Source organism: Neomonachus schauinslandi, chromosome 5, assembly GCF_002201575.2.
Source record: "Neomonachus schauinslandi chromosome 5, ASM220157v2, whole genome shotgun sequence".
In the NCBI taxonomy this organism is placed as follows: Eukaryota; Metazoa; Chordata; class Mammalia; order Carnivora; family Phocidae; genus Neomonachus; species Neomonachus schauinslandi.
In genome coordinates, this window is record NC_058407.1 from 147,080,075 (window position 1) to 147,106,226 (window position 26,152).

At 48.4% G+C, this 26,152-nt stretch overlaps 1 protein-coding gene across 1 annotated transcript in view; it reads left to right on the forward strand.

The window, feature by feature from the left end:
- The window catches only part of SNX29 (sorting nexin 29), a 502,531-nt gene that overhangs the window by 341,460 nt on the left and 134,919 nt on the right, over positions 1-26,152 (forward strand). Inside the window, exons 16-17 of the mRNA XM_021698163.2 lie at positions 2,498-2,553; positions 7,360-7,441. Of these exons, the coding sequence (XP_021553838.2) occupies positions 2,498-2,553; positions 7,360-7,441 (138 nt within the window). The remainder of the gene's footprint in view (positions 1-2,497; positions 2,554-7,359; positions 7,442-26,152) is intronic.

Genomic DNA, 26,152 nt, shown 5'->3' on the forward strand with positions numbered 1-26,152 from the left:
CCAGGATCATGGCCTGAGCCGAAAGCAGACACTTAACGACTGAGCCACCCAGGCGCCCCAGGATAGTAAGTTTTTATTTAAATGTTTAATTGGCAGTACATTATTTCAAAGCTCCAACGATGTAAAGGAGTGCTTAATAAAAAGCCTCCTTTCTAGTCTGTGCACCAGCTGCGCAGGCCCCCACTCCCACCTGCTGGTGCCCACAGGGTGCCCCTTTTCTAGGTGTCTTCAAGTTCACTGCTGATGCTTCTTGATGCAAAACCAAATACAACTTGATAGTCTTAACTCTCCACTTTTGCTCCCCAGGTGCACCCTGCTTCGGCTCTTACTTGATCTGTCCTGGAGATCTTTTCATTACAGCACATGGAAAGCTATTTTGTTCTTCAAAAGCACATTTAAAATATTTTTCTAAAGCAATTGATTCAAAAGATATATTTTTTTAATCTTAATGGAAATACAGCAAATGAAAATTCAGCCTCTCTTTTTCCCCATTCCCACTCCTACTGCATTATCAATGATAGCCACTGTTAGTTTTCCTATATATTTCTCCAGAATTATTACTATGCTTGTACTTTCATGAGTGTGCATGTGTAACTGCTTTTTAAAAAAAGAAATCAGGTCATCTCATACAATTTCCCAAATCATTTCTGTATAGTTGGACCTTAGATTGTTTGAAAAATTTTTTTTCAACTCATCTAAGCAATGGAAAGAGGAATGATCTTTGATGTAAATTCTGGCCCATGTCTTTGATTATTTTGTGTAGATAAATCCTGGGAGTGAGCTCTCTGGGTCAGAGGATGTGACGTTTGTAGGGGCTGTGGGACACAGCCTCATGGCTTCCCTAGTAGATTATACTGCCTCTCTTCCCAGCCATCCATAGGAAAATGACGCTCACCCTCACAGCAGGGCCACACTCAGACCCAGCCCAGGGAGTGCCTGGTTTTTTGAAACCAAGGTTTTCTCAGGTTGGCGGTAGACCGGTTTCTCCCTATTGGGTTTGAAGGAATCTCTCAATAGCAACTTCCTAGCAAAAGCTGCTGTGGAGCCCATTGTAACTGCTTAGCTCCATACACCTGTCAAGGGCTCAGGTGGGGTGGTTCTCCGGTTCTCCCTCCGGGCTGCCATGTGTGGGGTGAGAGATAGCCCTTGGGCTGGTGGGACAGATTCTGTGTTGGTGTCAAGGATAGCAGAACACCCTGCTTCTCTCAATAATTGCCACATTATTCGTACAGTGCACAGTTCCTGGGAACTTCCCACCTGCTAAGCACTCTTGTGCATACCCTGCAGGCAGTAGGTTTTGTGTTCGGGACGACCCTCTGAGGTGTGGGACTATCCTACCTATTCTACACGTGAGGACAGTGTGGCACAGAGCAGCCCAATGATTGGCTCATGGCCACAGGGCTGGGAACCCGTGGAGCGGGGGTTTATCCTGACCGGTGTGCCCCCAGAGCCGAGCTTCCAGAACCATGGCCGCCTCCTGCCGCAGAGGGAGTTACCTTTTGTGTCTCCAGTCCCCTGGAAAGGGTTCAAGTTGTAGCTTCTTCCACCTTGTAGCTGGTTTTCCCTGTGTTTGCTGCAGGTTTATAGCAGCAGAAGTTGCTTTGAAGTTGGACAGACCTGAATTCAGATCCAGTTCCTGCATGTGTGGCCTTGGGCAAGGTCTCAGCCTCCCTGAACCTGTTTCCTCATCTGTGAAGTGTGTGTGTGTGTGTGTGTGTGTGTGTGTGTGTGTGTGTTGGGGGCGCTTGTTAGGGAAATTGATGAACATGATAAATGCTCTTGCCCTCACGAGCCCACACCCTCCCCTGTTGCCCTTGGTCTTCCCTGTTTCCGTTGGCATCCTTCCATTCGATCAGAAGCTCCTTCCCTGGAAGTAACGTCACTGTTCCTGGGGCAGCTGCTAGTGCTGACCATTTTGCGAGCTGCTTTACGTAGAACCTGCCATCCTGCGGGGCAGTACAGTTTCTGTTACCCAATCACGTTCTCACAGGGCACTTCTGAGTCAGCGGCAGCAGCTGTGTCCTGCCTTAAATTGCTCATGCATCACGAGGCGGGAAGGATAGAGCCATGTGGGGGCAGACGTTGGCCTTTTGTGTTTACGTACTAGGTGTGTCTGTGTGTGTGATGTTCATCATGGTGACAGTGGATATTTTTTCCACTGCTCATTTGATATCTCGCATCTCACATCCTAATTAGGCCTTTATAGCTCCAAAATTACATGATTTTACAGGCCTGCTATTATCTCAATAGGATTAACAGTCCGTTCTCCATGAAGATAATTGAGATCCCTCATGGTGGCATATTTTTATTACCATAACACCGTCTCTAACCCATCCTTCCACAAAATCTCTTACTGTTTCTCAGTAACTGCTTTTTCACCTCATTCTGAACAGGAAATGTTCAGGGATCTTTGAGAGGCAGAATTCTTAGGTGATTATGCAAACCATGGTAACCAAGATGCGCTTTTCTCTCTCCCTTCCCCCTCTCCCGATGGCAGGTGCCTGGAGATTTGAGTCAAACATCCGAAGACCAGAGTTTGTCGGATTTTGAAATGTAAGTCCACGGCATCTGCTCACGAGGGGCCCTTTAGAAATAGGACTCTGTTGTTGGGCTTGTGTCCCCAGAAGACCACAGGGGGAAACTAAAATCACTGTTGAAATCTGCGTGGGCCAATTTGGTTATCTTGGAGGTGAGAAGTTGTTCGCCTGCAGCTGGAGCCTAGCCTTCAAATGTGTTTAATTTCTGTTCCTGGGTATTGGAAAACAATTAATTTTTTTTGGCCGACATTTAGGATTTGGAAGCTATCACGTAAGAATGTAAATTTCATTTTAAAAATTAAAAAAAAAAGGCTCCGATCCCTACCAGGCCACAGTGGGAGCTGAGTCGTGGCTGCGTCCCTCACACAGGGCCTGTGCTCTTCTGCTGATCACGGTCGTCTGTCTGTCCCCGTGTCCCCCCCACCCCCACCCCTGGTGCCTGACTCTGGCCTGTTGCTCTCATTTCATTAGCTGAGTGTCTCCTGGAGGAATATGAGTTTATAAACCCTGAAGTTACCGGAAACCATAGTGGTTCAGGGCATGGGTCTGATTGGTTACTGGATGTGATTCTGTCTGGTGCCTCTGACAGTAAACTCCTGAAGCACTTAGTTGGTCTTCAGACTATTTCAGATCAGGTTTCCTTGGGGTTTGGACAGGTAATCCCCTTGGGTTGGTAAAGACAGTGGAGCAGGTCCCAGCTTAGGGCCCCGCAGAGCCTCCCTCTGCTCTCATTCAGTTGTCCGGAGCAGAAGGTGGCCCAGCCTCCCTGAGAGCAAGTGTCATCTGGGCAAAGCCTGCCTCTGGAGGGCTAGGGTGGGGCATCAGAAAGAGCATTTATCAGAGCCAGGCTGACCCTCCCTGCCGTCCCAGCTACAGGATTCACACTGCTATGACCTTGGGCAAGCCTCTAGACCTTGCTGGTCCTGAGTTCCTCATTCATATGGTGAAGGTCACGCTGCCAACCTCACAGGGCAGTGGTGGCAATGACAGGGAGGTGATGAAAAATGCAGAGGGTTCAGGAGGCCGCTCGGTGCTTGGGTGGCTGTCAGGCTGGTGTAGGGTGAGGGGTCAACGTGAGGCGAAGCCATGAGGGATGGATATTGGAGGTGAGCTTGCCCCCTGTGGGCCTGTGGGGGGAGCGGGGTACAGTGAGAAGAGGGTTATGGGGTGGCGGCCTGTGGGGGGAGCTGGGCAGAGAGGTGAGAGCTGTAGAGGGGGGGTTTCAGAGGCCGTCGTGAGGCAGAAGGCTCACCATTATAGCAGAAAGCAGTCAGGCACTTCCTGGGGTAGGGGTGGTCATGCCAGGTCCTTGATGGAGGGCATGAATAAGACTTAGTCCCTGCCCTCAAGCAGCCACTGCCTGGTCCGGCTCCATCATCTCTGTCCCAGAGGTTTGCAGCCCCCTCCCTTGGGTTTGTGCATCTCCACTAAAGCCGGAGGGAAGTGCCATTTTCCTCTCTCAAGATGGAGGCCCACATCCCTCATGTAGTTTGCACAGAAGGCCCTTCCTTGCTGACCTCTGGTTTCATCCTCAGCCGTCCCCTGTCTTCTCCCTGCACACAGCCCCCGTGGCCACCGTGACTCCTCTAACTCACCTGGTCTTCCCTGCTCGGGATCATTACTTCCAGACTGTTTCCTCTGTGCCAGGCATTGTTCTCACCCACTGAGTCCCTTTGACAACCCTGTGACATGGGTATCGTCCTCCAGAGAACACACTGAAGGCAGGATTCAAACCTAGGAAGTCTTCATCTGGGCTGTGCCCTTCACAGATGTTAATCTCCCTGCCTGAAGCACCTTTCCAGCCTCAGCCTACCCTCCCCAACTTGGCTCACTCCTAGTACTCCCCAAAGCCCCTCCCAAAGACCGTTTCCCTAGCCTCTGTGATGCCTCAGCCCCCCACCCTGCCCCCACCCTCACCAGCGCCTTTCACTGTCCTGAGATCCAATATTCCTTGGTGGCACTAACAACAGTGATAACTAAATAATGTCTTTTAACAACTGGAAATATCTATGTACCTACCAACCGAGCCCCAAAACTTAGCATGTGAAAATTGACAGAAATGAAGGAAGAAATAGGTAGTTCTGCAATAATAGTTGGAAATTTCAATACCCCACTTGCCATGTTGGGTAGAACAACTAGAGAGAAGACCAGCGAGGAAACAGAGGACTCGAACAATCTGTAAACCAGTTAGATCCGACAGGCATCCGTAGATCCCTGAGCAGAGTATACTTTCTTCTTCTTTTTTTTTTTTTTTTAAAGATTTTATTTATTTATTTGAGAGAGAGAATGAGATAGCATGAGAGGGGGGAGGGTCAGAGAGAGAGGCAGACTCCCTGCTGAGCAGGGAGCCCGATGTGGGACTCGATCCCAGGACTCCAGGATCATGACCTGAGCCGAAGGCAGTCGCTTAACCAACTGAGCCACCCAGGTGCCCGAGTATACTTTCTTCTTAAGTGTACTGGAACATTCTCTAGGCTAGACCATACATTAGGCCACAGTACAAATCTCTGTAAACCTAAAAACATGGAAATTACACAAAGCATCTTCTTGGGCCTTAGTGGAATAATCGTTAAGGGAGTTGTCTCTCTCTCACTCCCTGAGGGCGGGGACTGTGTCGGCTTGCTTCCTTGCTTCGTCTCCAGGATCTAGAGTAGTGACTGCCACGTAGTAGGCTCTCAGTAAGTGCTTGCTTTGTGCACGAAGAAACAGAAGAGTGAGCAAATGAATTAATATCTAGGAGAGAGATGGTCATGTAAATAATTCTTTTAAGATTTTATTTGAGAGCGAGAGAGAGAGAGAGAGAGCGCGCGAGCAGGGGCAGAGGGAGAAGCAGACTCCCTGCTGATCAGGGAGCCGGATGCGGGACTCGATCCCAGGACCCTGAGATGACGTGAGCTGAAGGCAGATGCTTAACCGACTGAGCCACCCAGGCACTCCAGCAATTCTTTTTTTTTTTTTTTTTAAGATTTTAAAAATATATTGTTTTGAGAGAGGGAAAGAGAGTGCAAGAGCAGGAGCAGAGGGGAGGGTCAGAGGGAGAGGGAGAGGGAGAAGCTGATTCCTTGCTGAGCAGGGAGCCCACGCAGAGCTTGATCCCAGGACTCTGGGATCATGACCTGAGCCGAAGGCAGACGCTTAACCACCTGAGCCATCCAAGTGCCCCTCATTTTTTTTTTTTTTAAGATTATTTATTTTAGAGAGAGAACAGAAATAGGTGAGGCAGACGGAGAGGGAGAGAATCTCAAGCGGACTGCACTGAGTCTGGAGCCTGATGCAGGGCTTGATCCCACAACCCTGAGATCATGACCTGAGCTGAAACCAAGAGTCGGACACTTAACCAGCTGTGCCACCCAGGAGCCCCAGTCATGTAAACAATTCTAACACTGTATGGGAAATGCTCTGAAAGGGAGAAATGCCTAAGCCAGCCGGGGGTGTCTGGCCCTTACCAATCAGGAAGGTTAATGAAAAGCAGATTGTTCGGTACATTTCTGCACTGCACCCACCCCCTTGACAGAAATGAAAGGGGAGCACTTAGGCCCTAGTACAATGGGAGACCTTTACAGGAGGAATGCCATTAGATGTACAAACCAACTTGATGGCTCAGAATTGCAGTTTTTACTTGGAGCTCTGAGGAAGTGATGAATTATTTTGCCCCATGAAGGAGGTCAGCGCCTCATCTCAGAGCTTAGAAGAAATGCTGCTTCAGGAGAGAACCATTTCTTTGTGAAACGAAACTGCTCTCCACTGTAGAGATTGGGAGGCCACTGAGTCATGGGATCTTCCATCATTGTCTCCAGTTGTGTTCTAAGCACAGGAGGCTGGCGCATGGCTATGAGCTGCTCTTGAGAGAGGAGGAAAGTTCAGGTGAAAGCATTTAGCCCTGGGACGACTCTAAGTAGAGGCCGGGACTGGAACCTCCCAGCCCTTCCAGAATTGTGCGGTACCGTTTTGGTAACCGTCAGGATTGATCTTCAAGCATTAGCGACAGTCAGCCCGTCTGTCCGCATGCCTTGGATTCAGCTGGGTGGAAGATTGGTGGTGGCGGGTATGTGGACCCAGAGATTCACAGTTAGGTGAAAGTCATCACATAAGACAAAACTCACAGAACTCAGAGAACCGAAGGGACCCTTGAAGACCCCTTAAATATCCTGTGAGCATTAACTGCAGTACTATAGATGAAAGCATGGAGTCCTATGTTATAGGTACTCAGTAAATGATTTGCACTTGAATTTAAATCTTGGTTTATTGGAGCCAAACACAGTGTTTCGAAAGTTGCAAGAGGGGTGTTCGTGCCTGCCTTCCTGGTTTCCCCTTTCCCGCCCCAAATAGCTGTTGCTTGCCTAGCCATGGACGTCGGCCTCCTGAGCCTTTTTGTGGAATCTGATCTTAAAATGGGTGCCAGGGTCTAGAGCGAGCACAGCAAGGAGGCGGCGTGACTCCTCCGGGTGCTCCAGGTACCCTGTGGTCATCAGTGTACGTGACCCTCCATAGCTGCCTGGGGACTTCCACTTATCAACCCCTTTTTCAGATGAGGAAACAGGTTTAGATAAATTCTGAGTCACGGTGATTCAGTTGTAAGAATGGAAGGGCAGCCCTTTCTCATTCCAAAGTACAAACTGTGTATATAAAGAACAAACACACATGGATTAAGTCCCTTCAGAATAATGCTGGGGGCTAGGTGAGCAGGCTCACACTGGCTTACTCCTGTGCGCGACAGATGTTGTCACCAATTGCTTGTGTGTAATGCCTCTTAGAGAAGATGATTTCCTCTCTCTTTCTTGGTAAATTAAAATGACTAATTTTGATCTTTCTTTTTGGTCAGATCAAACCGGGCACTGATCAACGTCTGGATCCCGTCGGTGTTTCTCCGGGGCAAAGCGGCCAACGCCTTCCATGTGTATCAGGTGAGCTCCTGGTTTTCAGTTGGATGTCCCCACTCAGGTAGAGTGGACGGCTGTTCGTGGCGCTGTGGTCTGTCTGGCTCTTGGTGATGGAGCGCTGTACTTAGGAGGCCACGGCCTTCCGGCTGCCCCGCCTCCCTGAGGAAGGAGTCCTTCCCTCATTCACACAGGAGGGACTGGGGTGGAACCTCTTCGTGCCGGTCAGGCCTCATGGTGTGGCCACTGCAGATCTCAGCGCGGACTGCTGGAGCCGAGATGGAGTCTATCGGCTTGTGTCGCAGCCATGAGGCCCAGGTGTCGGTGCGGCCTCAGGCGTGGTTGAACCTGTGGCCACAGATCTGCTGCCTGGATCCCCTGCTCAGGTGTCCTCTTCAGGCTGGCGCTCTCTGCAGCTTGATGGATGGCACTCCGCCTGTCTGAGAGATTTCAGCGTTTCTCCCAGACCTGTCTTGGATCAGGAACCCATTTCTGACCCTCCAGGCTGGGTGATGCACTTCTGTGATTGGCCAGGCTCGGACGTGACCACTGCTGGCTGGCCCTGGGGTGTGCCGGAGAGAGGGGAGAGCAGTTCTCCAAACGAAAACCAGACTCCTCTCCTCAAAAGAAGGGGCAGCAGTTACTTGACAAAGCCAGCACTGCGTGTGTCAGGGTCACTCCCTGGCTGGGGTTTGAGTGTTAAGGACTGTGGGGCCTTTGTCTGCTTTGGGGACCCGGGACCCCAGTTTTCCATCTTTTCTCTGATTTTCCGATGCCTCTTTCAGCCTTGCCTTTTACCATCTTTTTTGTCGTCATTTTTGTTTGTTTTGTTTATCTTGGATCCTGATCTCCAGCTGTTGATATTCACCTGTCCTGGACTGCTTTGTTTTCAAGTCTGAATCTTAGCTGTCTCCTGGGTCTGTCATCTTGTATCACGACAACTTTCATTAGGTTTTGTTCTTATTCCCTGTCAGCTCTGTGAAAAGCCTTGAGTTTTGCTGCCCCACCCCCACTTTTTTTTTTTATTTTTCAGTAGGGAATTGACCATTGAAGACGTCTTCTCAGCTATTAAGATGTTTTCCCAGAGCCTGGGGTGGTGAAAAAAGGACAGTGAACTTGAAAATAGGAGCCCTGGTTTCAATTTCGTAACCTTAAGTGAATCTCTGTTTCCTCATCTGTAATACGGAAACAATCCTACCACTTACCTTGCAAAGCTCTTGTCAGCTCGAGGAGCGGCCAGTACCCCATGCACATTCCGTATTCTCGTCTTCGTACTTCTCATCTTCCCAAATGCCCACCCTCTGTGGTCTTCGGTGGCAGGTCTGGTGGCAGGTGTGTGTTTTATAGGAACGGGTATCAGCATCTTAATATCTCACGGACAGATGAGCTAGGGCTTGGCACGGCAGCTTGCACCAGAGAGTGACTTTAGTTTACTTGTTCATCTGGGCAACGGCAGTTAGTAGCAGGTTCTTAAGTGTTGGAGAATCTGAGTGTTCATGATGCTCTCGGCTTGGGCTTGAGAAGAATCAGACAGGACAGATTTCTGCATGTCCCCTTCGTTTTCCTTCTCTTCTTAAGCCAAACAAACCAGAATCCCTCTTACTTGAGTGTCCTTTGAGTTCTGCTTTGTGGTCATCGCAAAGCTGGGAGGTGTTGCCTGGAGGATGGAAAAAGTGAAGCCGACAGCTTTATTTTAGAGCGAAATTAAAATGTGATCTCACTCGAGAGGTTTCCTTGACCTTTCATTTCTGAACCCCCCCCAGCACCGGCCCAGGATGCGATCTGGCAGGTTGTAATGTCTAGAAGTCAGTTACAAAATGAGACGGACACAGCCCATGTGCTGTTGCCTGGGAGATGGTTGGCATGGTGATCACAGTGGCATCTGTGCCCCTCTGTCCCTGTCCTTCATGGCTTCAGAGCCTTCCTGGGTGTGGTCCAGTAGGTGCCTAGAGGACATGGCCCGGAGTCACCTGCATCAGCCAGAGCAGCTTCGTCTCACACTGTGGGTGCTCCAACATCTTTGGTGATGTTGCACCTCTGGAAGGCAGCTCTCTCCTTTTCGCTAACCATGCTTCTGGTCAGTCCCTCAAGAGCAAAATCCGAGCATGTGTTTGGAAACGTTGGAGAAAGCTTTTGTTTTACAGTGTTTTTATCGTAAACGATATCAGATAGAAGGTGACTCACTTAAAATGCTGGTACCATTGGACGTTATTTTTCTTTGTTTAAACAAATGCATTCTGTATATTTCCCCAAAAGATTTGAGATAATTTCTAGAGAAACTCCTGTAAAAGAATGATAAAATAGAAGTAAAAAGTCAAATAACAGGGTCTGGGAAAATGTAAACTAGGAGAACTTGAATTAAGGAAACTGTGAAAATCACACGTATCTGTCATGAGCTCCTGTATGACCGTTCTCATTGGTTTGTGAATTTCCTATGGGCTTCCTGGCAGCCAGGGTGAAAATGGAAATGTGGCTCTTTTGGATAATACCATGGCTAATGAGAAGAAAATACATTAGCTCCTCAAAGAGCACTCCAAGAGAAATTTCCACACAGGGCTTTAGATTAGATTAGATTCCACACAGATTGCCTTAGATTAGGCAATATTGAGGGATGCAGGAGGCAATCCCCCATTACATCCCTGTGACACATTGCTGTCACGCTTCATCAGATGGCCCTCAAAGGAAGCCAAGGGCCTAACCTCCAAATGGAAAGAGTTCATTGGAAGAGCCAAGAGGAAAGGCTCCGCACATGTAGTTGCCTCAGTAGATCTGGGCTTCCCAGTACAACAGCCACTAGCTACGTGTAGCCATTTAAACTTACACGAACTAAAATATAGTGAAATTAAAAAGGCAGTTCCTCAAGCCCACTGGCCACATTTTGTGTCTTTAACAGCCACAGGCAGCTAGAGGCCACCGTGCGGGGCAGCACAGATGCAGCACATTTCCGTCACTGCAGAAAGTGCTCTGGGCCGGTGGGCAGTTAGAATGGTGTCTCCAGGAGTGTGGGACAGCAGGCCACTCTGTGTGTCAGGTCAGGTTTTAGAAAGACAGAGGCTGGACATGGCTACCAAATCCTGCAGGGAGGAAGCCACTCACTTTTCAGCTCTTCCCTGGCTTGGGGTTACCGGGCAAGGGGCGCAGGGACACCCCGAGTGTGGCCCCTGTGTGCCCGTGCCCTCAAATCTTGCTGTTCAGCAGAGACAGGGAGGCTCTGAAGGAGTGCCTTGGCAGGAGCGGACTTGAGCTTGATCATGCACGTTGTTTTGTTTTCATTGTGGTTTTTTTTTTTTTTTAAAGATTTTATTTATTTATTTGACAGAGAGAGACACAGCGAGAGAGGGAACACAAGCAGGGGGAGTGGGAGAGGGAGAAGCAGGCTCCCCGCAGAGCAGGGAGCCCGATGTGGGACTCGATCCCAGGACCCTTCAGCTCAGGTCATGAGCCGAAGGCAGTCGCTCAACCGACTGAGCCACCCAGGCGCCCTCTTTGTGTTTGTTTATACATTTGCCTTCTAGTTATGGCACAGAATCCTGTGTTCCACCAACCATGGTGATGCACGTTCCTTTTAAAATAAAGTTAGGAAGAAAGAAAGAGAGTCCTGTTAAAACAACAACACCACCACCACCACCACTAAGTAAACGATCATGCAAACAGCAAGAGTTTGGGACAGCGTAATGTGACCAGTAACATTCAGGAAATTTCGCTGGGCGGAGGGAACAGACGGCGAACGGTAGCTCAGTAACCGTGATAGTCCCACCGGGAAGCCACAGCGGCCGCTGCCTCTGTCTGGTCTGTGTGCATTCTGTCCAGTAGCTCACTCAGCCTTCACAATCGCCCTGTGAACAAACTCTTCTTATCCCCATCTTATTGATGAGACAACAGAGGCACTGAGAAGCCTCTCATTCAGTAACACGTTTTTAGCCCAAATAGTATTTTCTCCCAAGGTACCAGTTGGCAGAGGTTCTGAGAAGGAGGGTGGAGCTTGTCACATGTCTAAGAGGCGAGTGGGGCAGGTGGCTTCATTCTGAAGGGAGGGGCCCGGCCTGCACCCCGGAGTTGATGGGCCGAGGGCATGCCTGCAGCCCAGCTGGCTGGTTCTTGTCGAACTGCTCGGGGCCCACCGCAGGGCACAGTCTTGTGACCCACCAAGGCTTCCAGACCCCCAAGCCAGGCTGAGATGCTCTTGCTCTGGATAATTATCAGAGCAGGTGCTGGTTCGTGGTGTCTGCTCGGGCCGTAGATGGGCTTCAGGGGTATTCCTTCAGAACTGCTCCCTTGAGCAATGTCAGGGTCTGGAGAGCCTGCCCGGATATTTGGAGAAGGTGCTCCTGGATGCCAAGAGGAACTAAGCTAGCCCACCCGCTGCAGGCAGAGCTTGGGCTTTCATTCTTCATATTGTGGGAAGGGGCCTGGAGTTGTATTTTGCGCAAGGGATTCTGGCAAGAGGTGCCGTCCCTGGAAAGGGTTGAATGCAAGGTCTTAAAAAATGGTTTATGCCTTTGAGTGCTGTGGTTTCTACACTCGGCCCCCACGTCTGAGATGGGGGCCAGGCATGCTCTGGCACTTGGAGGAAATGGCAGCATTTGAACAATTCTCAAAACACCAGTAAAATCAATGTCCAGAACTTTCCCGATTTAAGGTTTTCATCTATGAATATTTCTGATGCTTCTGGCTCCTGCTAACGCTTGGCTGCCCCCAGACACTAGCCAGGGACAAAATGATTGAACAGCAATAAATAAAATGGGAAAAACTATTTACTAACTAGTCTTGCTGGGTTTTTGTCTCTTTCTCTCTGTGTTAACACACCGTTGAGCTTGTGAGCTCGATTTTCTGTCAATTCTGTGTGATAGAGTTACATTTGTTGTTAATCAATTAGTTCCTGGTTTATACCTTTGTGATTGTTTGATCTTATTTCCCAAATACTCCCACTTCCAAATAAGATTGAGGTCCACCGTCTTTAATATCCTGCTGTAGTGTGTGTAAAGGGATGTTAGATCCCCCCAAAACAAAAACAAAACTGCCTTTTTTTTCTTAGGCAAATATTACAGCCACTAAACTGGTATGAAATAATCCATCGGTACACTTATTTTCTGAACCCTCAAATCTTAACCTTTGAAAAGAACTGTTAGTTTTAAGTAGAGCTGAAATCAGTCCTCTATGTGGGATTAATTTCAGCCTTTGAACTTAGCCACCGGAAACACTGACCAGTGTACAATATTCCATCTGCACGGCCCAACTAATTAGGTGTCCTTTGTATTAAAAAGAAATGTTGCTTTGTTTCAGCAAAGCTCTCCCTTTCTCGAATACGTCCCCTTTCCTAGAGACCACAGGGTGTCCCCTTGGCTTAAAGGAATGGCAGTGCCCTGGGAAGACCTGTCCAAAAGGAAACCATGTCCCCGGGGCAGCCATCCTGAAGGTTTATTCCAGTGGAGCGCAGTTTCACAGGTGATGCGGGGAATCCATGTTTCTCCTGTTAATAATAGATCACAGGGCCTAGGTGGGCTGCATGAGGCTGCAGGTGGTGGGGAGGAGGGCGACGTGTTGGGACTTGAGGCCCTGGGCTTCGCAGCCATTCCTTTTCATCCTCTTTCCTCAGAGGCTTCCCCCGTGGGTCCTCCCGTTCTGTTACCTGCAGCTCTGTGCTTGGGCTTGCTCAGTGGGTAGTGATGCAGAGAGGGGAGGATTCGGGAAGTAGAGGAGGGTGAAACAGAAACCAGCCCCACAGCTGCAGCGCTGTGGGCTCTGGTACCGGGGAAACAAGGATGGGTTCGCAGGCGGACGTGCTTCTCTCTCGTTGGCGTCCGGTCCCTCCTGCCACACCCGTCGTGCCAGAGGCAGGCTGGAAAGGCAGCTGAGCCCTCGGATTGTCCGATGTCCTCCCAGCCCGCAGGGGCTTCGGTGCTGTGTGGTGGGCAACCCCCGGGACTGTGGGCCTTTGCTCCTGCTGTCTGTTTCCCGGAGAACTTAATACTCCACCAAGTCCAGCACCCGAGCGCCTCTGAGGTTCACAGCACGTTAGCCTCCAGCTGTCAGGGGGATGCTGAGGGCTTCTGAGAGAGCCCGATACAGGCGAAAACAGAAAGCAAAAACCAAACAGGCTGTTGTCCTCCCTTTGGACGTATATGTCACCATTATTCTGTTACTGCTTCTATCTTCCCGAGCAGGAAAGCTATTTTCTTCTTTGACAGTATAATTCCTTTCTTCATCCCAAAGCTGTTTTATTGAGGGCCTGCTATATGCCAGGCTTAGCTGTTTATCGAGGGCCTACTATTTGCATCAGAATTGCTTAAGTGAGATCCCATAAAGGCCCAAAATATTTAATGCCCAGGCCCCAGTACATGAGAGTTTGGCCAGCTGGGAACTGCCTAGTTGGTGCTGGATTTAGCCTTGTTTTGGATTTAAGTTAGTTACCGAATTGGACCAGTGGCATTACTCACACACGTATGTCTTCGGTTTCTCTTGCTGCCGGAATTCCAGTTGGGGCTAACCTCCACGTGGGCAGTGCCCCCCACCCCCATTCTGATCCTTCTGTTCGCTGGTCCCCAGGCTTTTCCCTCATGGGCATGTTTACATGGGGAACCGTGTCTTGGTCAAGGGCGGTGGTGGAAGTTGAATCTCAGCAATCCCTGAGGCTTGGATGGCAGAGCCCTCAGGATGTAGCTGTCACCTCAGCCGGACCCAGCCTGATGCTCTGATGTGATCCTGGTCACGTCCAGGCCAGGGCTCCTAAAACTGGGACAACGTGGGAGAGGAGCTGAGCATCCTTCTTCTGACCAGGACATTAAATCCAGAGATACACCTGCCCTTTCCTGGTTGTAGGAGAGGGGAACCAGCCCAAATTGGAGCAGAACTCTAGGGGTTCACCACTTGGGGTGCCTTACATGGAACACAACCCAAAGAAGTGTTGAAAGCAAAGAATTTGTATTGTCACAAGTAAGGAAGCAGGGAGATAGTGCTCACAGCGCTGTGTCTCTTTGGGGTTAGTGCTAGAAGCTTTTATTCGGCGCATCGGGGTGGGGGCGGGGGCTTGATACATAAGCGATCTCTACGTTTTCTGTTACGTGGGCACTTTGCTTAACATTCTTAGCACGTCGACATGCTAGTGCATATACCGTATGTTCAAAACAGTGGTGGAAAACCCCACCCATAGGAGATCTTAGTATTGTAATGAGCTAACAGTAACTGGGGTCATCTCGGGGGGCTTGGGAGCTGCTGTTTCTGTAAAACAGACATGTTGTTTTTCTGCTTTTGTCCCTGTCCCCTCCTCCCTCCTGCTGACAGCTTTCGGTCCTCTGAGTAACTCAGCCTGGAGTCCTAACAAAACGTAACAAAGGGTATTCATTAGCTTGCCTAACGGAAAATACCAAGGGCAGACACGCTTGAATTTCAGGGATTCAGTGTCTTGAGGACTCTGTCTCCCATCTTTTGAGGAAGTAGCTTTTTCCCTGTGTTGGCTCCGTCTGTGTATACGGACAGGCTGACATCCCCTCAGCTCAGCGGACCCCAGTGGAGAAGACCTGGGTCTCTTCCAAGGCCGGCAGCATTCCTGGAACTGATGCAGACTCGCGGTGGTGTGGTCCTAGCCCTGTGTGCGGACGGCTGCGTCCGGGTGGACGGCGTGCTTTCAGGTTCTATACCTACTCCTACAACTTATCAGTAGGATTCAGGGTGTTTCCCCCAAGGACAATGAGGGTGCTCTTACCAGCAGAAGGGGGACCGGTGCCTTGGAAGCCTTCAGGCTGTACCCAGCCCGGGCTCGCCTCTGGAGCCAGTTGGGTGGAAGACAACTTTGTACCAGAGTTTCTCCACCACAGCACAGTTGACCTTGTGGATGGGATAATTCTTTGTAGGGGGGCTCGCCTGTGCAGTGAAGGCTGTTGAGCAGTGTTCCTGGCCACTACCCAGTCACCACCCATACAGCCTCTCCGAAGCTGTGACTACCCAAGAGCTCTCCAGACGTTGCCAGAAGTCCCCTGGGGGCATCATTGCTCCAGGTTGGAAACTGCCGCTCTACATGGATCCATCGAAAGCTGTTACGGTTTTATGTTGTTGAACGTAAGTGGGATCCTAGGATACATGCCTTCCTCTTGAGTACACAGATCTCTTCCTTCCTCTTTTTAAACTTCTGCGCATTCTTTCCTAGAATGAGGGAACCATTACTTAGTATTCTGATGATGGACATTTAGATTTTCTTTTCCTGGCCATCGCAAACAAAGCTGCCAGATTGTTCTAGTACAGATCTCTTTGTACATAGCGTAGATATGTCTCGAGGATAAATAGCTAGAAGTGAATTTGCTGAGGGGGAGAATGTATACATTTTTTATTGTAATAGGCCTCGCTAAATTGCTCGTCCCAAGGCTGAACCAATTTTCAGTCACACCAACAAGGTGAAAGAATATTTTGTCCCCATGGCCTTGCCATCATTGGGTATTATTATCAGTCTTGAAAATTTCACCATTCTGATAGAGGGAAAAGAATTACATTTCATTGCTATTTGAATTTGCATTTTCCTTACTGCTTGGGAGGGTGAGCATATGTCTGTGCTTTAATTTGCCCTTTGTATTTTGTGTGTGTGTGAATTGTCTGCCTTTCCCTGTTGTTTCATGGCATCGTTCATTACTTTATTACCCAGGTGTAAGACTGCTTTGGATAGTAGTCCTTCGTACTATACATTTCAGTCTTTGGCTTGTCTTTTAGCTTGATTTATGAGAATTACTGAGTGTTCTTTTGTTACCTGGCCTTCAAACCTTGAGAAGCGAGGAGTTTCTTGGTTGACCTGCTGGAGTGTACTATACCTTATTCTGTTTGTTGTTACAGTAGTCCTGATATCTTATAGATGTCTTTGCCCACCTCTAAAATGGAAAGAATATGTTCACAATGGTGAGTAAATAATTCCTCCAAGGTCTCAGAATAAAAGCATCAGAGCTAGGTTCACTACTGGTCTCTCCACCCCAAGTCTAGGGTTTTTATTGGGACTTCCAGACTGCTTCCAGAGGACAGAATGGAGACCAGTGAGTGGAAATTGGAGAGAAGTAGGTTTTGGTTCATTTATTGATCCCTCCAACTGTCTGTTCATCTCTCTATCTATCCAGCCATCCTGCAGTGGGCTGGGTGCTGGGGATATTGTGAATGATGGAGACATAGTCTTCATCATTGACTTCTTGATATAAGGAAGATTGAATGTGGAGAGCTGATCAAAGGCAGAGTGGTCTTATCAAGTACTGATCTTGACAAACCCCTGCCCCCTGCCACATTTGACCTTGTTCTATGAGGGAGGGACCGGATGACCTCTGAGGCCCCTTTCCAAGTTTATAAGAACTTAACTGACACATATTTCTGGTCTTCATGGGCAAAAAGGACTTTTTTTGGGAGGGGGGAGATTTTATAGTCACAGCATGAAAAGTGGATACACAGTTACTCATCCATCTTGAGACTGACCCTCGTACAAGAAGCAGCCAACATAGTGACTGCCCCCAGCCTCGTATTTCTTGGAGGAAGCTCCCTCTGGGCTCCTCACGGCTGGCAGAGTTAGGACAAGAGACTGAAACTTGCCCCTAGAGCAAGGTGCTGCAGGGCAGGCATGTGCCAAAGCCCCATTCCACGCCATGGGGGCTCAGCTGAAGCTAGGGGCCTAGGCTCTTGCCAGGTTCTCATGTGGTCCTCCTGGCCATGGCTGCCATGTTTACATCTCTAGTCTGGACCTTGCCCCTGCAGTCTAGACTCAGGCCCTCATTGGAGACTCTGACCTGCAGCTCTGGGAGGCACTGCTGCTCACCCGAACACCTGCTGTTCACCTGCTAGAAGGTCGGCTGCACGAAGCCACAGCTGTGTGTCATTTTTGCCTACTGTTGTATCTCCAGTGCTTAGGAATAGGGGAGCAGGCTCATTACACGATGGATGGATGGATGGATGGATGGATGGATGGATGGATGGATGGATGGATGAGGATGGATGGATGGATGATGAGGATGGATGGATGGATGGATCAACGAACCATCCTGACTCCGGTTCTCCACCTGAAGTAATATTCTTCTAGGCCCCTCTCATCAGAGTTCTCACCATGGATAAACTGTTGGTTTATCAAACTTTTCACTAAACTACTTGGTCCTCCTGGATGATTTCTCTTGTCATTTATCTCGGCCCTGCCTCAGTTTTCTCGCTGATTGAAACCACTTTCCTCCATGTTGATAACTGGCCCAGCCCTGGTTCAGGAAGTTTTATCTTCCCCAGGTAATATGCTGTTTTACAGTGAAGTAGTGGTTTAGTTCTCTAGAGTTTGGCAGTCGAGGATGGCCTACACCTTCCCCTTTTATCCCCAGACTTTCCCGTAATCACCCATACACACACAGGGCCCCCGTTCCAGCACCTGCCCCAACACTTTAGGTACTGGGAGTAAGAGATCAGGATTGGCAAGGAAGGGCATAAAGCCCTTCATAAAGAAGATCAGACAATAAGGATTCATTGAATTCTTGTGAATCAGGCACTGTGCTAGGTCTGTGAACATTGTGGACATGATACCCACCCTCCCCCCCCCCCACCAGTGGAGTTCATAGTTTTACCAGAAAAGAGACCTTAAACCTGTTAATGTACATAAAACACAGAGATAAATATATCATTACAAACTGTGGATGTGCTGTGAACAAATACTACACAGGGTTCCAGAGATTATAAGAAGGGGCCCACTTAAACTGGGGGTAAGAATGGGATTCTTTGAGAACATCTGCTCATTCCTGAAGAACAATTTGGAGTTAATGAAGTAAACAGAAGAGGAACAGTCCAGGCTGAGGGAATTTCCTTGAGGCAGGAAAGAGCTTGGTGCCTTAGAGGAGCTGGAAGGCTGGTATGGTTGGGGTGGAGCGAGAGAGGGGGAGAGAAGGTAGAGAGGCTCAGGGTGCTACAGCCAGCTGGGTCTTCCAAGGCTTTCTAGTGAAGCCTGCCTGCTTGCTTGCTTGCCTAGCCATCCATCCACCCATCCACCCACTCATCCACCCCAGCCCCCCACCTGCCCACCTGATCACTATTGCAGGAGCCCAGGTGAAAGGGAATGGTAGTGGAGACATGCAGAATGGCCATGGAGAGCAGAACAGGTGATGTGTCTGAGGTGTGAGTTCATCAGGATTTCAGGTACCTGGGATAGTTAGCAGTTCAGATGTGGATTCTAGAGTCAGTCCAAATTTAAATCCCCCATCTGCCTCTTAGTTTCTAGTTGGATGACCTTTTATGGCGGGGTCTTTATCATTCTGTTCAAGTCCCAGTGTTCTCACCTTCAGGGATGTTATTTCCTTCCTAAGGTTGTTGAGAGCTTTAAATGAACATGTCTCTAAAGTACTTAGTGCATTGCTTAGCCTACTCAGTGAATGGGAAGGACCCAGAGAGTGCAGCCAATCTTACCGTTTGCTCAGCCAAACAAGTGTGCACCTCTGGCACACACCTGTGCCTGGGATTTGAAATGAATGTATGTGGTGTGAATCTTCACACGGTGGCCCATAGCCTTAGAAATCTGTTCCTCTCCAGCAGGAATCCAGAACCCATATCACCCTCTCCTTCATTCCACCTGGTTGAGCATTTGAACACAGGGTCTGCTGGTCCCTATTTTGCTGAGACTAGAACACCCGAACCGGAGCTTCTCAAGAGGGGGATGCTGTGCTGCAGGCGCCTCATTGGGAAATGGCCTGGTGGTGCTTCTCTTCGCCCCCTACCCCCCCACACACACGCTGAGGTTGAAGGGAGGTAGTGCGGGGAAAACAGTTGATGAGCAATTAGGCAGCTGCTCAAATGTCAGCTATCATGATTTATGTTTATGTGATGAATGTTTTCCCAGGACCTAGGGCATGGGAATAATAACTCTTTTATTTCTGTGTTTAAAGAAATAACTCGGCGGGGGGGGGGGGGGTGGAAAGCCCAAGTCTGTGCATTGGTGAGTAAATGCCTTTCCTAGCACAGGTGAGCCCTCTTGGGATCTGCAGGACTTGAATTGGGCTGGTGTGGGAGGGCTCTCACATCCCCGCAAGTGTTCACCTGCATGGATGCCCCCACCACGCAGGGACTATTGGTTTTCCCATGAGCTGGGCTTTCAGTAGCCTTGGGCCCAGAGTGGAGTAGGAAGGGGGGGCTTCTGCTTTAAGCTTCAGATTTTTTTCCCTACCCCTTGCAGATACAGAAAAGCATTTTGAATCCAACCTTTAAAGGTTATCTCCTTGTGGCGCCAGCAGACTCTTCCCGAGAGACTGTGAATCCCAGCTCCTTGCCAGACTTGCCCGCGGAGTGAAATTCTGTCAGACTGCCCTGGCTGTCGGAGCGGGAAAGCAGACGTGCAAGCTGGCGGCCGCGTGAAGGCTGCTCTTCGGCGCCAGTGGAGAGAGAGAGGACTGTGTGACAAGGGTGTAGCACGCGGATGGCGGTCTCAGGAAGTCTCGAAGGACGATGTTAGGACTGTGAGCACAGCATGGTGGAGACAGGGAGCAGGAATCTGGCCTCTGGGGTTATGTTGCTGCTGGTCCTCTGTGGCCCAGATGACAGGAGGCCGGTATGGAGGCAGAGGGCCCACAGAAGTTTGACAGGGAGGTGAGCTTCTGACACCTCAGTTGCCAGAATCCTGGAAAGGAAAACAAGCTGCATTTGGCAGCATGTGATTGAGAGGAAGCCACATGCTAGACCGCGGAAGTCAATGAGTCATGTTACCAAGTCTGCCCCTCCCCTGCCTTTTACTTTAATCTATTTATGAAACACTAAGTATGGGAAACATACATAAGGCCACTGAATAGTAAGCACTGGTACCTACTAAGCCTTTCCCATACAGTTCTGATCTGAGAGCAAGCATTTTCACCCCTGTTGACAGATGGGTACATTGAGGTCAGAGAAGTGAAGTAAACTGCCTAAGGTAGCACAGCTGGTGGGTATCAGGAATACACTGCAAACCTGGGTCTAAATGACCCTCCAGCTCTGTGTTTTTTTTCAGAGAAGAATGCTGCTCTATTCTTGTTAACTGAGTTTCCCAAAGAGGGAGAATGTGAAATGAAGAAAATGACAATGAAAAAAGAAAAAGAAAAGAAAATGACAATGAGGATAGTGGTGATGGTGTTAGGATAGTTGGTGGCTGATGATGTGATGATGGTGGTTGATTGTTGGTAGTGAAGGTTGGTGAGGGTGATGATGGTTAGTGAAGAGAGTGGTTGATGGTTGGTGAAGAGGTTGATGGTTGAGGTTGATGGTTGAGGATGGTTGTTGATGGTGAGAATGGTGGTTGTGAGGTGGATGATGATGGTTGGTGAGGATGGTGGTTGGTTGGTGAGGTGGATGATGATGGTGAGGATGGTGGTTGTGAGGAAAGGAGGAGGAGGATGGTGGTTGGTGAGTTGGGGGAACATGGCTGGTGAGTAGGGGGAGGATGGTTGGTGAGGAGGAAGATGGGTGGTTGGTGAGGGAGGAGGATGGTTGGTAAGTTGGAGGAGGATGGTTGGTGAGGAGGAAGATGGGTGCTTGGTGAGGAGGAGGATGGTGGTTGGTGATGGCAGCACCTGTATTTCCCATGTACTAGACATTGTGCCAAGTTCTCTCCATGTTTTGTCTCCTTAAACTCTCACAAAACTCTGATGGAAGAGTTCTAATTATAGCTGTAGGAATATGAAGAGACCCATGCTTTCCTTGAATACCCCATTTATGTTAAGGAAAAGCATATCAAGAAAGATCCTGGAGTCTTTTCACAGCCGAGAGAAATTTTTCTACACATTACAGCTGGTTTTCGAGTATTCTTCATTAAGGGCCTAGCAGTGCCTGGGGGGGACTGAAAGCCGTGGTTAGTCTCCAAACCTTCCTGACTAGATTTTTTCCCGGACTTGCTAAAAGCACAAAGCAAGCTACTCCCTAATTTCCATCCCTTTGGCTTTTAGGACTAACACTCAACACTTTGGACTTGTAGCTCTTTTTATGACAAAGAAGTTGTGGCTGGCTTGGCTTCCATCAGTCTGTTTTTCAAACACCTTGGCCTTTGGAGCCCTGAGGATCAGAATGTGATTTTTTGCACCTCTGTTGTTTACCAGCTGTGTTCCTCGTCTGTAAAATGTAGCTACTGAGCATCTCATGTGTGGGATTGGCATGAGAAGGAAGTGAGATATATAGGAAAAGTGCCAAGCATGGTACTTGGCGCACAGTAGATGCTCGAGAGACCTGTGTCTCTGTGTCGCCATCTTGCTGTTGAAGTGCCGTGCGTAATCTTCTTTTATGGACTTGCTTGTTTCTCTCCCACTTTCTCCATGAGCACTGTCTTCATTTCCTGCTGTATCCTGGTGCCTAGACCAATGCCTCTCAAGAAATACTTATAACATGAGTGAAGAGACACTGGGGAAATAAGCATTTGCACGAAGAGTCAAGGCATGTCGGCAAAAGATGAAGCTGGTGAGGTGGACGCGGGCTTGTGTCTGTGCTGTTCATAACTTTCCCTATAGAGCGTGAGCTCCCCAAAGTGAAGTTACTAAATGTTTTGCTGAACTGGTTGGTTAGGGAGAAGAAGGACCACAGGCAGCCTCAGCCATGCATGTATCTGAGCTAGAGCCTCATGGGCATGACTTTTAAAAGGAAGGAGGACATGCACTTTTCAGATTCTGGAAGCCAATTTCTGTTCCCATTTGGCAGAGCAGTGACTTCCTCCTGTCAACCTCTATCAGAGGTAAAAGGAAGAGCTCTTCAAGACTGAGTATGGAGTCACTCAGGGTGTGGTTGCTGCCTGAGGCTTGAGTCCCTGGCCTGGAGGCCCTGTTAGCACTTTACCTTATATAGGAGTTTGGTTTTGTGTTTTTATGTTCCTACCAGTGCATATTTTACAAAGAAAACTGAAGCGATAATTGAATTGTGAATGGTTTTATCTCTTGAACGTGCTGATAACATGAAGATGATAGTGTTCTGTCTTAGGGCCCATCCTCAGGCAAGTAGAATCTTGATAAGCACCCTATTTTAAGAGCCAGACTCTTCTGGTGTCTGTAAATTTTTACTAATAACAACTAAATATCTTTATTGGCGGTAAGAGACAGGAATCATATAAGAGCCTAGGGGCTTAATTTAATGTGAAATATGTAGGGAGAGAGGAATTTTTATAGCAAGCAGGAATTGGGAAATTATTTGATCAAACAGACCTTAAATGTGGGAGTGGGGTCCTATCTTCGGCACACTTGTAACTTGTTTTCCCTTCCTATGTACTTCCCTCCCTCCCTCCATCCCTCCCTTCCTTCTTTCCTCTCCTGTTATGGATCAGGCACTATGTGAACGACTAAATTACAGTAATGAGAAAGTGTAGACCAGCTTCTTGTCATCATGGAGTTACAGTCTAGTGAGGGGAAAACACATATTCATCAACCACATAAACAAGTGCAAAATAACAAGCATGACCTGTCTGTCCACAGAGGAATGGATAAATAAACTGTGGCATGTTCACACAATGAAACACTGGTCAACAAGAATGAAGCTCTCTAACTGCAACAGTACAGAGCACTCTCACAAACATGGTTGAAGGAAAGAAGCTAGATAGCAGAGAATGAAAGAAGTGTATACATCAGGTGTTTGCATTTAACTGAATACAAACTCAGGAAGGATGAATCCATGCTGTTGGAGGTGCAGGGGTTAATAGGAGAAACAAGCTTGACAAGTGTGCCATCCATCGTCCAGCTCCCCGACTACTGAGTCAGCCACGAAGAGGAGAGAAGACAACAGCATGCTTGTGTTCCCTGTGGATGGCAAGGCCAACAAGCACCAGATCAAATGGGCTGTGAGGGAGCTATATGACCTTGACCTGGCTGAGGTCAGCATTCTAATCAGGCCTTATTCCACTGGTTCCTGACGGTGATGCTTTGGATGTTACCAACAAAATTGAGATCATCTAAACTGAGTCCAGCTGGCTAATTTGAAATAGAAAATTTTTCACCATTAAACACAAAACAAAAGAGGGCCTTTGGGGTCTTGGTGGTAAGGTGTGGCTGATGTGGGTCACTGAGGTTAGTGGGGCTCATGGTAAAAGTGGGGGGCCTAGGAGTGAGGAGAAAGCTGGATCGCCAAGCACATGCCCAGAGACCAAGACCAAAGCCTGGGTGTGTCAGGTTTCAGAGAGGTGAGCACAGTGAAACCTGATAGTCATTAGCTCAACAAATGTCCTAAGGTTACAGGGTTTCCTTGAGGACTCCAGCCTCTGGATTTTCACTGTATATTTATTATTTAGTCAAGGGAGCAGCAAGTAGTTTTGGCTCCAAGACCACAGGCCCATGGAGGAGAAGAACAAGGGGCCTTGGTGCACCCTGATGCACAATTTCAGTTAGATGAGGTTCACTCTATTTCATTGACCAAAACCCTGTTTTTTGGGGTTTTTTTGTTTTTGTTTTTTTTAATTTTATTTGTCAGAGAGCGAGCACAAGCAGGGGGAGTGGCAGGGAGAGGGAGAAGCAGGCTCCCTGCTGAGCAGGGAGCCCGATGTGGGACTTGATCCCAGGACCCTGGGATCATGACCTGAGCCGAAGGCGGATGCTTAACCAACTGAGCCACCCAGGCATCCCAACCAAAACTGTTTTAAAAGAGGGGTTGGAGAATGGAAAATGTAAGCTGGTGTACGGTAGAGAGAGAGAGAGAGAGAGAAAGACCTCTGGCCTAGTGTGAACCCAAGGGAGGCTGCTTCCTGTACTCTAAGAGCGCGTGTCCTGGAGCGTGTGAGCACCACACGGGGCAGGCGTCTGCTCTTCCCTTGGTCAGTCCTCCCTCTCTGAGTTCTTTTCATATCGTGAGCATCTGGCTGCTTAAAGGTACTTGTTTTGGGTACTGCTTTCTTATACCCTTGGACACAATAAGCAGTTGCCACAGACACAGATAATGATCTTAGCCCTGCGATGGGGTGTGTTTTCTGCAGGGCCAGCCGGCCCCTCCCATACTGCCCCCAGCAGGCACACAGAGCCGCTGCTCCCGGCCGCATCCTGCCAAGCCCTACAGGGCGAGGCTTGGGCACTGGCCAGAGACCTTTGTAAATGGTTTATTTGAAGTTATTTTAAAGAATGTTTTAGTACTTTAGCATATCCGTCAGCTGAGGCTAACTTCTGCTGTTGTAATAAACAATCCTCAAATCTCAGCAGCTTATAGTACTAAGTTTATTACATGTCTACGGAGGTTCCTGACTTAGGATGGTTTGACTTGGGATTTTTCAACTTTATGGTGGCGTGAAAGCGATATGCATTCAGTAGAAACCATACTTCGCATTTTGTACTTAGATCTTTTCTTGGGCTGGTCATTGGTGGTATGATCATTTCTCGTGTTGCAAGGTGGGGGGGCACCTAGCCACAGCTCCCAGTTAGCCCTACAGTCATGGGGGTAAACTGCCGACACACTGAAAGTCATTCTGTAGCCCTAGAACTCTCCCATTTGTCACTTTCAGTGCAGTATTCATTAAATTACATGACAGAGTCAACACTTGATTATAAAACAGGCTCTGTGTTAGATGGTTTTCCCTTACCATAGGCTGATAGAACTGTTCTATGTTTCACGTAGGCTAAGCTAAACTGAGGTCCCATGCATTTTCCACTTGAGGTATTTTCAACTTAGAGTGGGTTTATTGGGACATAACCCTATCAGAAGTCGAGGAGAATCTGTATTTCCCATTTGTGCCGCATGTCACATGCGGTGTGTTATGCTCCATGTTGTGGATCCAAATCAAAGAAGCACCTGAGCTGGGGCATCCTTTTCCCGTGGCAAGGGGAGAAGTGAGGACAGCAGACCATGCTTGCTTCTGGAAGCCTGTGCTCAGAAGTGGCAAGACACAGGAAGGACTGGAAGAATAATCCTCTTACAGAGAGGACACCTGGGCTGTCTGGTGGAGGAGTAATAGAATAGACCCCAAAAGTAATGCTCCCTTATTGTGGAAAACTCAGGAAAGGTAGATAAGTATGATATAACCATTAAAAATGATGATGTAGATTTTGTATCGCAGCTTGGAAGGTTATTTATCATATGATAAAATAGGGAAAAATAGAAAGCTAAATAGAATATGTAGTGCCATTAAAAACTAACCAAAAACTGGAAAAATGTGTACATTAGCTTAGGAACATGAAGTGGAAAGATCTAGACCAATTGTAGCAAACCTGGGTATCTGCAGAGCCCAGGCAGGAAATGAATGCGGTCAGCTGCTTCTCCATGTCAGCTGATGTCACTACACGGGAATTGGGGCTTTGTTTCTCCCCATCTTCCAGGCTTTTTAATTTAAATGGAAGTCTGAAGTTCACTGTTAAAAACTCTTCATTTTTAAATGTTGGCAAAAAAATGAAAATTTTTAACCTGCATAGGCCAGTTTTGCAGTTTCCACTATGAACCAAAAATGATTTTTTCTGGGTGGTGGGGATTTTGCATATTTTTTTCCTTTTCCCTTACCTGTTTTCTAACTTTACCTCAAAACTGGCTATTTCTTTGTGACACATCATGGGAAAACAAAATAATTAATAGAAGGAAAAATACATTGTAGCTACAGGAATTGCTCTTGACTTTTAACTCTCTATTCTGCTGATAGTTGGTGGTTAATCCAAAAAAAAAAAATAGTGACCTAAAGCACGGGCCATCCTTGGAGCTGCTCGATTTTAATAAAACTGCTGAAGACGGGGCGCCTGAGTGGCTCAGTCGGTTAAGCGTCTGCCTTCAGCTCAGGTCATGATCCCGGGGTTCTGGGATCGAGCCCCACATCGGACTCCCTGCTCGGCGGAGAGCCTGCTTCTCCCTCTCCCT